General features: G+C 42.4%; 1 protein-coding gene across 3 annotated transcripts in view; it reads right to left on the bottom strand.

The window, feature by feature from the left end:
* Positions 1–3562: 3562 nt before the first annotated feature.
* Positions 3563–14736, bottom strand: part of LOC119648907 (T-related protein) — a 31638-nt gene continuing 20464 nt past the window's right edge. Inside the window, exons 3-7 of one of the 3 annotated variants that reach the window (XM_038050812.1) lie at positions 10204–10468; positions 9953–10144; positions 4547–4877; positions 4125–4482; positions 3563–3972 (exon numbers count right to left, since the gene is read on the bottom strand). In XM_038050812.1, the coding sequence (XP_037906740.1) occupies positions 3786–3972; positions 4125–4482; positions 4547–4877; positions 9953–10144; positions 10204–10468 (1333 nt within the window). In that variant the 3' untranslated portion in view covers positions 3563–3785. Of the gene's footprint in view, positions 3992–4124; positions 4483–4546; positions 4878–9952; positions 10145–10203; positions 10469–14736 lie in introns of all 3 variants that reach the window. The other 2 variants (XM_038050813.1, XM_038050814.1) reach the window with 2 other exon arrangements.

The following is a 14736-nucleotide window of genomic DNA, read 5'->3' as shown; positions in this document are numbered from 1 at the left end:
CCCACTTATCACCATTCTTCAGCATCTCCTCGACAATGTTGTCTGGAGAGAGATCTCCTGTGTTTAAATAGAGCTGCTGACGAATCCCATCCCCAATTGTAACGGGCGTCGCCCACAACTCCATCGCAAAACACTCACAATCCGGAGATCGTACCTTTCCAATCTTGTGCAGTTAACACTGAAAACCTCCATGCCTACTTAAGAACTGAGTAAGGAAATAGTCAGTCTCACCATGCTTCCGATTCAAGCCACGCAACTAAGTTGCCGATGAGCTGCGCAATATATCTGCTTCTAGTTTCATTTCGCCAAGAGAGAGTTGCTATTCGTCTAGGTTCTTCACGAGCAATCACCTCCCTTGGCTCTTCTCTCTTGCGCTTATGGCTTGATGCTCCTTAGCAAGAAGCGCAACGGAGATCACTCTCGCGATCACCATCACGGCCGGTTCAGAGTTAGTGCGGTACGCAGACGCCACCCACAAACCTCCTCGTCTCTGTACTTGCGCGAGACACTTACGATACACCTCCTCGCCAAGAGCGCCAGCCCATACCTCTGTACCGTAGAGCAGGTCGGACTACGTTGAACTCATCAGGAAACGCCTGCTAGACGTAGGACCCTCGATATTTGCCATTAGCCTACTTAACGCTGAAAGTCCAGCTGCAGCCTTGCTCATCTTTGAGTCAACCGAGGTACTTTGCCGCTGGTTTTGACTCGATTATTGACTCCCCGAACAACGACTATCATAGGTAGTGTTCCAGAGGTCCGGCCCTAGGATGGATCCCTATGCTACCTCCTTTGACCCTCTAGCGTTTCATAGAGTAGGGAGTGGTTCCTCAGATAGTCCCTCAATATCCATAAGATATTGTAACTCGCCACGTGGAAAGTATTGTGTAGTGTGTCTAGAATGTCTTTCCATCTTACGAAATTAAATGCGTTTCTGATGTGAAGTGTATCGAGAAGCAGCACTCGACGAGTTCGGCGGCTATGTGCCTCCGCTCGTCAAACGACATCCGCGACTTGCATGACAACATCGACTGTGGATTTACCTGCTCTAAAATCGAACTTCGGTGGAGATAAATCTCCAGCAGTGCGTATCGCTTCAGCGAGTCTACTTCTGATGAGCTTGTCGCCCACAATTATTGGCAACGAACAAAGTCTGACAAGATCATTATCCTGTACAGTAAGAGCTTTCACCCTATGATGAGACTTTTCGAGTGGAACAGTTTTTGTAGGCTGAAATATATTCTGTTAGCAGCCAACAAACGTTAAAGTTTAAAAAGGACGCATGATAGGATCAAAGGGTAGTAGGGCGAAAAGTGGATTGGTGCCCACGATGGAGCATAAAACCTGGGAAACGCCAGCTGAACCAATACCAACAGCTCTACTACCAAACCTTATCTCCGAAAATTACAGGGAGCAACCGCACCAGGCGCGCAAGTTTTACCAAAAAGTCAACATGATGAAGCCTTATAGAACTCTATGCTTATCCTGCCGAGACAAAGAGAGAAATCTGATTTCCAATAGAATGGGCATATGGGAGCGATGAGCTGTGTATTTCGATAAACTACTGCCCGCCAACTGAGCAGGAAGGGCAAATGCCGCCACCATGAGTTGCCAGGAGCCGATGGCGATAAACGTGCCCAACAACTTGATTTGCGCCTGAGAAAAGAGTACTCTTGCTGGCTGTCCAATCCTTATCAACGTTCTCCGGCCAAAATGTCAGCGTTCGGTCGGTGGAGTAGATTTCCACAACAACTCCTGCAAGTAGATGCGGGAACAACACGCAAGCGGGAGCAAATGACCCTTAAATGTTGATCCCGCCCGAGGCTGATGCCAGAGGTTCTCTGGTTTCGTGCACCCAGAAGTCAACTACTAAATCTACTATTGATCATGTGGTATATGGTGGATATAATTGCTTGCGCTTTTCCGGAGCCCATGTTGACATTTAAATCAACCACAACCACACAACCAGTGCCACTTTTAGGAAGGCTTCCAGAACATGAGCTCGGGATACTGGATTCCAAAGTGAATCTATTTGGCTGGATACGATTGTTTTTAGCGTGGTTTGAGATAAAATCGGTACTTCGGGTGAAGGACAGGTAATGCTTGAGGTCCAAGTGGGACCTCAGATGAAAGGCAAAGGACCAATCGAAAAATAGAAAGCAAGTGGGGGATTTGTCTGATGTGGTTAGTTTATGAGTGAGGATTGTGGTGGACAAATCGGAGGTGTCAATTTGAATGCGGCTATTTAAATGTGGCGATAATGGCTGGATGGTGGTTTAATCTGAAGGCGGGGGTGAGTTCAAGTAGACGTCTTAAAAGTTTTATTGGTGCCATGAAGAAGGGTCATGTTTTCTGGGGTACGCTGAGGTGGCTATGGTGGTCACTTTAAAGTTTCGCGGGGGCCAAAATAGGAAGGGAAAGCATGCGATGAAAGATAAGCATAACTCCAGCAGGTCGAGAGGTGCAGAATCCAAAACCATCCACGGTTAACATGTAAAATGCATTTAGTGTTTCCTGTTCACTCCTTAGGAGACTACAGGACATCCACACAATCTCTTTGTTGAAATTGTTATTTATTCTCCTTCACTTTTCAGTCAAACTTTGCTTGAGTTTATTATTATTATCACACTACATTGTAGGAAACTGATAAGCTCACAGCAGCGAGACAAATAAAATACGAACACAGACACCCAGGACGATTGGGCTTCGAAACCAGAGCAACGAGATTAAGAGGCTAACGATCTAGCCTCAAACCGTCGCTTCGTGGCCATGAGTAGATTTTTTTTTGACTGAGTAGATTTTCTGGAAAGTTAAAAAGAGGTATGAAAAGAAAACAAGATTGGTTACAATTTGCAATTTTTTTTTCAGTTATAGTGGTACTTTTCACTCGATAAATCTCATTTAAACAAAGCCTCATTATCCTTATCTTTGCCATCGAAAATCACGCATCTCTTAGAGGTTGGCCTTTTTTAGTTCCCGCTTTATCTTGATCTTCTCCGGGGATCACCTGAGAAGCTCGCAGCGTGTGACAATCTTAAAAGTAAGAGCTAGGATCTGCCCGTACTGCATCTTAATGAATTTGAAACTCTTGAACAAAAAACAAAATTTTATTTTTATCTTCTACTCACCATCCTGATCGCTTCACAGATGGAAGCTATTCTTTTTCTCATTTATATATCATTCCTTGGTCGTCAGTTAGTAGTTATTTTCACTGAATTTATGTGTTCATATGTATGTATAGGCATCAACCTTTTCCGAAAACAAAACTTTGCCTTTCACCTGGGATACCACTTTGGCCTAAAACCATGTAGAAAGTAACTGAAACCAGCCAAAATAGGTCCATATTGACCTCCGAGTTCTGTAGAAACTGCAGTGCTAAAAGGTCCCATTTTAGGCATCTTGTATCTTAAGACAGTCGCATTCAAAACGAGCCCTACTGCTTACAATTACTGAAATCGAAAATTACTGAACAAGATTTTTTATTTTTAATTTTCATAATTCACAGAAGATATTTTTGTTTATAAATATAACATTGAAAACTGTAGACTAAACTTAAGGGTGTACATTGCTATTTGTCCTAACATAAACTTCTTCAAATCGACGATAAATTACTTCATTGTTATGTATGACTTTGAGCAAATACAAACAAAGCCGAATTCTGAAAAGGCCCCAAAGGTTCCCAGGTGAGACTCGCCTTTCAGAGCAACCAAACCAACTTCTCTCTTAGATTCTAATCCTATTGTACTGATTGTAGCCATTCAAGAATTTTCACCAAATTTTATTCCCTAAGGGGGTGTTAGTGGGGTCCAGTTCTCATTTCTAACCGTGGTGGAAGGCTGCTCAGGTTTTTCAGGTGAACGATTGGCGCATTCCAGAGTAAGGACGGATTCGCTCTCTTCAGTATTATAAATCGGAGTTGGCTCCTCGACTTTTGGTGCTATTGAGGAATGCTCAGGTGGATGATTGTAGGTGCTAAAAAGAAGAATTTGACCTGATTTTATATAATAGGAAGATCGTTTTCAGCTAATTATTGGTGCGGTAACTAACATTTCAGATTGTGCTTCGAGGAAACAGCATCAAGGATATTAGTTACCAGTCCATGCAAAAATTGAGGGGTATCTTACCTTATTTCTCCTACTAAAGGAATATATTCCGGGGGCTGGTAAGCGTATGAATTTTGATAGAGTCCATATTCCGTTCCGCTATGCCATGTTGCAGAATAACTTAGAGTAGAAGGGTTGAGGACGTTGGTGTAGAGTTGATGTGTGGGCGAAGTGGGAGTTGGGTGGTAGACTTGATGCGGCGATGAACTGTACGTTTGAGTTGGCGATCCAGTGAGGTTCTGATAGGTTGGTTCATTTTGAGTTGGAGGAGGTGGTCCCAAATTATATTGATTATGGCTAGACAAGTGATGAGTTGTATACCCCGTCGAAGCTGTGTAATTTGGGGAACCAGTGGATGGAGTTGGAGATACATTTGAAGCTGTAGATAGAGAGTTAAATCGAATCAGTTCAATAAAATTATAAATAAATATCGCTGAACTTACTTATCGGTGTAGTGGCACTCGGGGTAGATGACCAATACGTCGCTGGTGTACTTTGCCAGCTGGTTGGATATGAAAACACAGTCGTGGTAACTGGTTCCAGTGGAAGAAATCCACTTTGTGCCGATGGCGGCGGTGTTCCTGGATTACTAGATGGAGTTGTTACCATTCGTGGTCGAGGATATGGCACTGGACGAGAACTCCTAGTAGTTGGTGTATGGCGGTTATATCTATCACAATTATTTAGCTGAGGTTGAGGTGCTGGTGAATATGGACTAGGAGGTATGAACCAACCGTAAGCTCCTTCGTGCGAATAAATTGAATCAGGTCTCTCCTTGGGAAAAATGATAAATACCTATATACTGAGTGTTTGAACAATTTTTGGATGGGTATTGATAATATTTTCATTTAGCTGTATTATATACCATACAACTGGGAATTATAGTTTAAGGGAAAAGCGTAAATCTGAGGAGGACAATTAAGGTATCATTTTCTCGCTTTAGTACAGGTACATATAAATTAGGCGATGAAACTAGAAACATGGGGTTCGACCTGGTAAGGTCCCTGGATGGTGGGTCTTGGAGGAGTAGCTCTCCCACCCTGTGCCAAGAAATCTCTCTGAGATTCCCAAAGAACGGTTTATCCAGTGTCCGTAGCTTGACTCTAGCTAGAGCGGGGCAATCGCAAAGAAAGTGCTTGAGGGTTACCCCCTCTTCTCCGCAGCTTCGGCAATGTGAATTTAAGGGTATGTATTGAGAGGTTTTTGTAAAACCTGGGAAAAGAGTTGTCGAAACACAGAAGCATTTCAAAAAGGCTTCGTTCAGAGCAGAAATAATTCATCAGACGCCGCCTCACCTCTGCCCTGCGAGCAGCTTGACCGAAAGTGTTTTTTCAGAACCATAAGCGTTCGAGACTAGAACCAAAAAAGGGAGGTATGCTAGTGGCCTGAACCCAAGGGGGAGATTCCTCTGAAGCTTAGGAATGAAGGTGCCAAACTAGCAAATTCTACCAAAGTCGTACCCGCAGGAGCTACACACTCTTGAGGAGCAAACGAACATAACTTTACACTTAAGAGATGAATAAAAGATGGAATGCCAAGTCAAGCTATATTCAAGGGTTGTGACTAAGGTTAATATTGGCTGATTGTGCGGCAGATTGCACTGCCTAAAACGACAGAAGTGGAAACAAAGAAGCTTCTAAATCTGATTATTACCCAAAATGGGAGACTCTTTATGCAAAGATAAATTGCTCAGCTAGAAGGAGAAACAAAATAAAGTGGAAAGTAGCGGAAGATGTATGTTCGGAAGCTGTGCTTTAGCATCTTTAAAGCAATTAAATCGCCAGATACCTGTAACTCTGCACCGTAGACACACAACACACTGAATCTTACTCGTAGAGAGAATAATAACATCCTCACCATCTGGATGGATAAGAAATTGTAGGTGCCGATAGGAACCATTGTCATAGTTGCCAAAGAAAAAGCAAGTTTATCTACAGGGTGGAGTACTTTTACCGCTAATATGGAGTATCACACAAGGAGTACTGCTTAAGTCGAAGCAGGCAACATGACTACGCAATTTATTTTCAGTAAGTTATTTAAGAATTTGTGACGAAAGGGAGGGATTGGAAGGATATAACTATAACCTAGAATACCGATGAGAAGTTTACAGCACGATTGGGATAATGACAATATAATTATCCTATGACAAAATAGTTCTTCAGGATACATTGATTGATTATAGCAAAGATTTAAACATGAAAAAGATGTGTACTCCAAAAAGGTTGATGGGCGAACAAAACGACTGGTGTGCCTCTGCTCTGTTTAAATTTAGTTGTAGAGGAGGTAGCCTTCGCGTCTGAATCACTGGTCTTGCCGGCCGAGGTGTAGGGAGTTTTGGAAAGATTTCCGGTGAGCGGCTATGAAAAAATGGTTTTTGAAGTGTTAAACGCTATTTCTTGACATACACCAGCCGCGCTGGAGGATACTTCGGGGGTAGAGGAACTGCAACTGACACAATCGTAAGTTAAACTATGAACCTGATGACGATAGCCTGCGGGGCTTCCATGCATTCGCGGGTATCTAGTCCTGATGAAAATTCTATGTATTGAACGATGGAAGCTGCAGAAGTAGTGTTATAACTGGCACAGCGTTAAAATATCGGGAAGAGGAATGCCCGATCCGCTAAAGGGAGACTGCGCAGCGCGATAAATAAAAGCAACGCTTGCTAATGATAGAAGCTAGTCGAGGAGCTGGATGGGGCCTGGTTATAAATTGATCATCCGAAAGATCGAGGCTTCCCGGGAACCCTGTTCCCTCAATGCCGAACAGATGGACCTCATCGTACCGGCATTATTACCGCCATATTTCGTTCGGGTTAATGTCAGCATGAAACATGCAATGGTTCGCCCACTTTTGACAATGGAAGAATTGGAAAAGGTAGTCCTCTCTGCTAAAAATAAGAATGAGCCAACTCACGCGGTATTCCGGTAGGGGTACACAAATTGTGCTACTTTCTGCATATCGACTACCCTATGTGCTTAACGCAGCCGGGAAAGTGTTCGAGAAGCTCTTCAGAAATACACTTGTTGCCGGGTACTTAGTTTAGTTTAGTTCAGTTTACTGTGGGGAGCCGCAGTTCCGAGCACTCAGGCCATTGTTATGCCCATTGTACCTCCTGCTTACGGCATTCGCAGGCCTTAGTGAATCTGAGAACATTCTCCACAGGCAGACAGTGTGCAGATTCTTCATTGAAGAAAACCTTACCAATGTGTCTACATTTGAGATCTGAGGAGTCCGGGCAGCTGCATATAAAGTGCAGGGTCGTCTCCTCCTCTTCCTCACATTGGCTGCACATAGCCGAAACCACCACCCTAATCTTTTGCATATGGTAGTTTAAGGAGTAGTGTAGCGTTAGAAGCCCTTCTAGGGCTTTCATGTCCCACTTCTTAAGCGACAACAAAAATGCCGCTCCCGCGACCCTAGGTTCTTTCACAATCATTGTCGCTTGCCGGCAAGAGTTCAAATTTCTCCATTCGGTTGCGTGAATCCTTGGAATTTATCCTTTCAGAGTACATTTGACAGTGAATGGTCGGATGTCAAGACCCCACCCTTGTGGATCCAGACCATGTGAAGGATCCAACTGATTACTAGCTGTTCGCATCACAAATTGCCGCGAATGAGGCATAATTGAAGGCATCTACGGCGTATTCTTTTTCGGACATGTCTTTTCAATTTTTTGCCGTGAGTTCATGGAGTGTTGTCTCCGTGGATTTTCCTTTCTGGTAGGCGTGTTGCCTATGGTGAACTGGCCACTTAGGAATATGTATATCCCTCCTGAACCGATCTGCTAGTCTGCCGGGGACTTACCCCCAAAGCAGTTCAGGTTCAGAGCAGAAAGATTTGTAGTAAATAATATCATGGAGGTCGTTGATATGGTTCACCAAGCTGAAATGTACGGCTGTCGACCTCAACGGGTGGTGCTGTTTGTAACCCTCAATGTTATTAATGATTTTGATTCCGCAAGGTGGACAAATGTATCCGGATGGCTCAAGTGGTTTGAGCGCTTGGCTGTTGTAGCGGAAGGTCGCGGTTCAAATCTGACTGGTGGCCAAGGGATTTGTTATCGGGAGTGGGTGTCGGACACCAGTCGACTCAGCTATGAATAAGTACCTGCGTCAAATCATTGCCTCCTATAGTGTACTGCAGTGTACCGTTGCGGTCTTGAATGAATTGCTCTAACACACTTCAAGGCCCTGATCCAATATGGATTGTTACTCTAACTATTATTATTAATATGATGAACAAAATTCTTTTCATATGTCATATGGTTATCTGAGAGACTGGTCCTTGCTTTAGAAGACGCTGGATGACCAGAGGAAGACAAAGGCCACGTCCGGGTGGCACAGGGGTCGAATTATGGGCTGGATCTCTGGAGCGCTTCATACGACAGTCTGCTAAGAATCGATATGCCAAAAGAGTCACCTAGTTAGCTGTGCGGATAGTGTTCCGACGTTCGTTGTCAGACGCACTGTTAAAAAAGCGCAAAGCAAATTTGGCATGTTGGTGTGACAGGTAGACGGATGAATAAATGTTGATGGTTTCAGCTGTGCGTTAGAAAAACTCGATGTAATCATCTTGATTCAAAAGGAAATCTTGATTCTGCATCCTTGATTATAGGCTTAAAACTAACGGCCACTACTTTGGATTGATGCTCGACTTGAAGATGAGCTTTTTTGAGCAAACGAAAACAACGGCGGAAAAAATACAGCAGGAATTTCGGATTTAAGTCAATTAATGGCAAACGTTGGGGGCCCTACTTAGAGCAGGAGCCGCCTGCATGCAGTGCGTGCTACTCTATGGTGCGTAGGTATTCACTAATGCTTTTAGCGAAGAAGTATGCCATAACTAATCTGCGCAAATGCAGAGACGGGAAGCTTTGCTGTTTAAGGAGCATGTATGTACAAGTACAAGGGAGGGGATTCAATAGAGTGCTCGTAAGGAACCGTAACAAACACTGAAGGAGTAGAAATTTTCTTGGAAAAAATAGCCAAGCTATCCAGCTTCCAAGCGGTCTTGGAAGTTTTCATTAACAAATTTCCTCCACTTATCGTTAGTGAAAGAAACTCCCTGACTTGGAAGCTCCTTAGCGCTAGGGTGCGGGGGGCTAACCAGACGTAGTGTTTCAAACAGTTAAAGGCTGGTTCCCTGGTGACGGGGAGGCTTTTAGTTGGTAATCCAATGGCTTATAGTTGCGGAAGTCCAAAATTCAGTGCGTAAATGCATTCACCCACTCTACCCAAAAAGAAATTAGTTGTTATCTCAGGGCTGTAATCAACTATGAAGGCATACATGAGTAAGCCCAGGATTAAAACTGAAACAATATGAAGAACTATTGGAAACCTCATCATGATAGCGCTCCAAGCCGTTTTCTGACTAGTACCTATGCAGCTCTGAACTGGCTCCCAGGTTTTTTTTTTTGTTTGCTCGCTTAAGAACGATAAAGGAAATTTTGAGACAAGGTAGAAATCTAATCTAATTTGTTGCATGGGCTTAATTACACCCCGAAGACGGCATTGGAGGTTTGAAAATACTTTTGCTAGAAGTATGGCGTCGCAGGATGGTGCAAGGTTTTTGACTAATGGTACTAATATTATCGATAAGTGATTCTTTTTTGGAAAATTTGGTCGTATTATTACACATCGTACCCTGTAAGTTGATTATAAAATCAGGTCCGAGAAGGGTAAAATTAGGAGGGTACTTATAATAATTTCAAACAACTCGTACACTAAATTGAAACTTAAAAATTCGCATCTATTCCTAACAGACATTTTATGATTTAATGATTGAACTAAAAGCACAATTTGATGTCCCTGATGAATATCTAGAGCTAGAAAGTTAATGACCCTCACCTTCGCATCGAGGAAAGCCTTTGCAAATGGATTATATTTAATTTTGAGTGATGTAACCTCTTCGTTTTGATAGGCTGTGACCGCTATAAACTGTGTTTCTGGGAACGGATATGTAACAACATGCCTTTGATCGGATCCTACGCGAACTAGGTGAACTCGCGGCTCGTATTTGTGCAGGGAGTTGAGCATAATCTGAAAATTTCGAAACATTACATACTTGATGTTAGACGTTTACCTTGTTTAAACATTACCTGTCCATTCCCATTTGTCTTATTCGTTAATTTCACTTTAGCAAACGATATTGGCTCTTTCATCCAGTGTGCGCCAAAATTCGGGGATTCAGGGTGAACGTAAATCGGATTTGATGGGGGAACCTCTGCTTTTCCCCCAGGGACCCATTCCCCGTTTACATACTTCCATCTATGATTGTCGACTTGAACGAATTCTAAGAGGACGGTGTACATGGCGGCCGCATCCAATCCGGTGGCAGTGACTTTGACCACAGGAAACATGCGTCTGTGAAAGAGAAGTTCAAAAGTCATATTTCGAGCTGATAGTAAGGATTAATTTAGTATAAACTCGATAGTGCTGCGTTAGATCCTGATCTATATTCCCAAAGCAACTTTCCAATCGACCAAGTGCTAATTAGTTCTCTGAAAACCTCACGTTTTATTCTGTTCGAAGCATAATTTCCAACTTTAACTTGTTAAAAATATTCGCACGAATTAAATAGAGTAAAAACAACCACAATGTAAACAATTTAAAAATAAAAACACGGAACAATCCGCCAACGCCGCGTGCAACATACCAAAGTGCTAACTAGGAGGCAGTTGTTGTAATAGTAAATCTTTGGACATGATGAGCATGCATCATCGCACCTCCAGCCTCCAGTCACTTTTTTAAGAGTTATACAATATATATAATCGGACGTATTTAGTGATCATTTGTTAACTGGTGAAAAATACAAGGCGTTAATTGATAAAACAGAATGTTCCGAGCTAAGCTCCATGGAAAATTGTGTAAACAATTTCGCAAGTACAACTACTAAGTGTGTAATCCACCAGTGGGTGTTTGTTGCTTTTTTCTGCTAAGTACTGTCTTCTGCACCCGGAAAGTGATGCTTTTTCAAAGATCATAGATATAGATATTCCAGGAAGGAATCTTAAAGTTTTGGGTTGCAGTAGATTTGTCTATCATCAGGAGAATGGCATCTGGGTACTATTCGCAGATAGTGGGGCCACCGGGTCGAAAAGCCCCTATAACAAACAGCTAACAGTAAGCTAGCATGGAATTGGAACTATCTTCATTTGTAGGCGAACACTGGATAGAGGGATTGAAGTGGTGTTCGGAACGACCATGGCTGCTATATGACCCCGAGTTTCCCTTTGTTAGAATAAGGTTGTTTGTAGTATTAAGGACCAACAATTGCACCTTGCCTTATCCCTTTTGCCACGGAAGTAAAAATCAAGCATCAGAACGGACTACATTATTCCTTGCATGTGATACTTATATAAGCCTGAATTATTGAAGAATCTTTTTTGGAAAAAAACTATTAAGTATGAACTGGATACCATGACAGTAAACAATACCGAAATGAAATCGAATCGATTTTGTCTAGATTGAAAATTCGTTGTTCGTGGTAAACAGTGTATTTTCTGGAACCAGTTCTGTTTTTCTTCAATGTAGACTTTTTCCGATCCGAAAAAAGTTAACTGATTTCTCAAATACTATATATTTAAAAAATATAATCGTTGGGTATGGAATAGGCTTTTCAGACAATTTTTTGAATAACGAAATTTAGCCAAAATCTGAAGCTATTAAAGATGGCGTATCTCCACTAAATGGACGCCGCCGCCCAACCTTGCTTTTGGCCTCAATCAGTAAATTTTCGTGCCGTTCACCTATTTATTTTGGTTTATTATTTAGTTATTTTAGACTTTTTTACCAAGGTCTAAAAACCAAACTGCTGTGCTTAAATTTTCTGGCTTCCGCTGCATGTCGCAGTGGAAAAGCCCACATCTCGCTTTTATTCGAGAGGTAGACTCCGGCTCCAGAAAACTGTTCTATTTTGAGCCATTGATGTAGAAGACACCACGCATTCTTCTGGAACTTCCTAGTTTTCTCCACGTTTCAGGGTAACTTTGTATCTTACCCCAAGCATATGTATGCAGATCTTAGGATCAGGAGGCGTTGTAAGAACTAGAACTAGGCGTTGTAAGAACTAGAACTTCAGTTCTCCCAGTAACTCTTCCAATGCTCTGTACCCCCACGTTCGTTGTTTCCCCATAGATCTAAGCGAATTAGTCTGTGAGATTTAGATCTTCGCCGGATATGGTGCTCATAGCATCGGTAATACCCAGACACACAGTCCTTTTCCGTGCGGCCAATTTACGGTGAAAAATTTCACTGTAACCCACCACACTACGTATCGGCCTAATGATAGCAACATATATCCACATTACTATATGAGGCCTGAGTCTTCACGGCCCATAGATTGAGAGAGCTCGTTTCAACTTTACCTTTACATGTTTGTTCCAAAGAAGCTTCTTATCTAGAGTGACTCGTAGATATTTCACTTCTTTGAAGAGTTGATGGGTTGAACCACTCATCTCTGGGAGGAAAAGTCCATCTAGTTTTCTCCTTTTTGTAAAAAATACTCTACTCTATAATTATTTTTTATCTGTGTTTAACTCCTCTGGTCTCAAAAAGTGGCTGATGATTTCGCCTAGGGCAGAGGCAACTCATCAGCAGCGTGACCGAAAATGGCTGCACATAGCAATCGCTCCTGATGAGTGGCCTATGTCCTCGGCGAAACCGTCAGTCACTTTTCTGATATATTTATATTTATCTCAAAAAGAGGGATTCGTGGAACACAAATGTGGTAGAAAGCTTCTTCCTAATTGATCCGGTCCAAAATCAAGTGGATGGGGACTTAGGACTCTGTTAATCCTTACACAAAATAATTTCGCTTCGGTCTAGTTTGGATCTGAATATATAAAGGGGATTTCATTATAGTCATCAATGGAGCAACAACCGGTATCTGGTCTAGGCCTGCCTTGGTAGGGAACTCCAGAAATCCAGGTTTTGTGCCGAGGTCCAGCCAATTTGATATTCCTAAAAGCTATCTGGCATTCTGACCTACGCCATCGCTCCATCTGAGGCATTGTCTGTCATGTCTTCTTTTTCAACCATAGATATAGACTTGGCTGGATCATCCTCATCCATGCCGATTAAGTGACATGCCCATCGCAACCTATTGAGCCGAATTTTATGGACAACCTGACGGTCAAAGAGTCATCGTCATAGAGACTGCGGAATCGTACATTCTCATATAGGTGGCCAACAACTTTTCGAAGAATTCTTCTCTCGAACACGGCTAAGAGTTCGGAATTTTTCTTGATAAGAACCCAAGTCTCCGAGGAATACATGGGCACTGGCAAGACCATTGTATTGTACAGTAAGAGCTGCGTTTCGAGCGAAAAAGCGCATTTCACTTGGATATAATTCGCACTTATGTCATATTTGCGATTATACATAAAGAAGCGATTACCACCTGTAGTCATTTTCGGTAAGGCTGCTCCCAGGGCAGAGGTAAGTCAGCGCCTGATAAGTTGCCTCTGCAGTAGAGTCAGTTTTTTTTGAAATTTTTGGGCATTTAACTGAAAAATGAGGGGTCCATGATGCAAGTGTGGAAGAAACTTTCTTCCCAATTGGTCCGGTCCGACATCAACCCTCAACCAAGATAATTCTTTGCTGTTTTTGAAGGTCTTCTTAATTTATTTTCGCTAAAAATCAATCATGCATTTCCCTCCCTCGTAATTGTTATCAATAGCCTTGAAGGTTGCCATTTTCCTAGCCTGTGGAAAGAAGCTTTTATTATCCTTATGCACGAAAATAACGACCATACTTTCACCGAGAATTATCCTCCTCCTATTTCCCTCTTTTCCTTACAGCCACTAAACATGACTTTGTTGAACATCGGTCCACTACTGCCAACCTACTAGATTTCAACAATTTCGTTGCCAAATGTCTGTATTTATGGTAGGAAATGACCGTTATCAATACGCATTTTTCTAATGCCGGATCCATACCTCTTCCAAACCTCCTCAAGCCACCGCAAATTCAAACATGTGCATAAAGAGTTTGGCTTGGATTGTGTAGGTTTGCAGTCGCTCGATCGAGTGTTTGGTTTTTTGGACAAATCAAAGGGAAGTTGCTTGCCTGCTCAGGAAACACTAACGCACTTGCAAACATATGGATGGCGATCTTTTGTCCGCCAAACGTTTGTGGAGATTTGGAGATTGCAAATGCCAAATATGTATAGCCGGCGTAAGGCCTTACTCACTTAAACCTCATGTCAGTCATTATATGACTCGTCTCCTACCTTTTCAACCGAACCCTTTTCCCTTTATTTGGTATTCGACCTCCATTCCGGGCCCACTACTATTTTTATTCTTCATCAACCATCTTCCCTCTCTCCTCTCTCTCCTTTGATCACTAAATGACACCCGATGTGCTCCAGTTTATATCGTTTCCCCCTCTGTTTTGCTACTCTCCATCCAAGATCTTGGTGTAACCTCAGATGATAAGTTCCGCTTCGCTTTGATGTCAACAACTTTACTTTTAGAATGTCTCGTTTCATATTGCGTTCCCATTCTGTCTTTGACTCTGTCCAACCCTCTTTAGCATTCTTCAACTCCTGCATAAGTAATGCTCCACGATCTAGTTCACTTTCCGCAACTGTGATTGTCTTGTATTTGGAAAAGTTTGCATATATTGCAGAA

This window comes from Hermetia illucens, chromosome 2 (genome assembly GCF_905115235.1).
Source record: "Hermetia illucens chromosome 2, iHerIll2.2.curated.20191125, whole genome shotgun sequence".
NCBI classification, from domain to species: domain Eukaryota; kingdom Metazoa; phylum Arthropoda; class Insecta; order Diptera; family Stratiomyidae; genus Hermetia; species Hermetia illucens.
The sequence above is the reverse complement of the archived record's forward strand: the minus strand, read 5'-3'. Positions and strand labels throughout refer to the sequence as shown.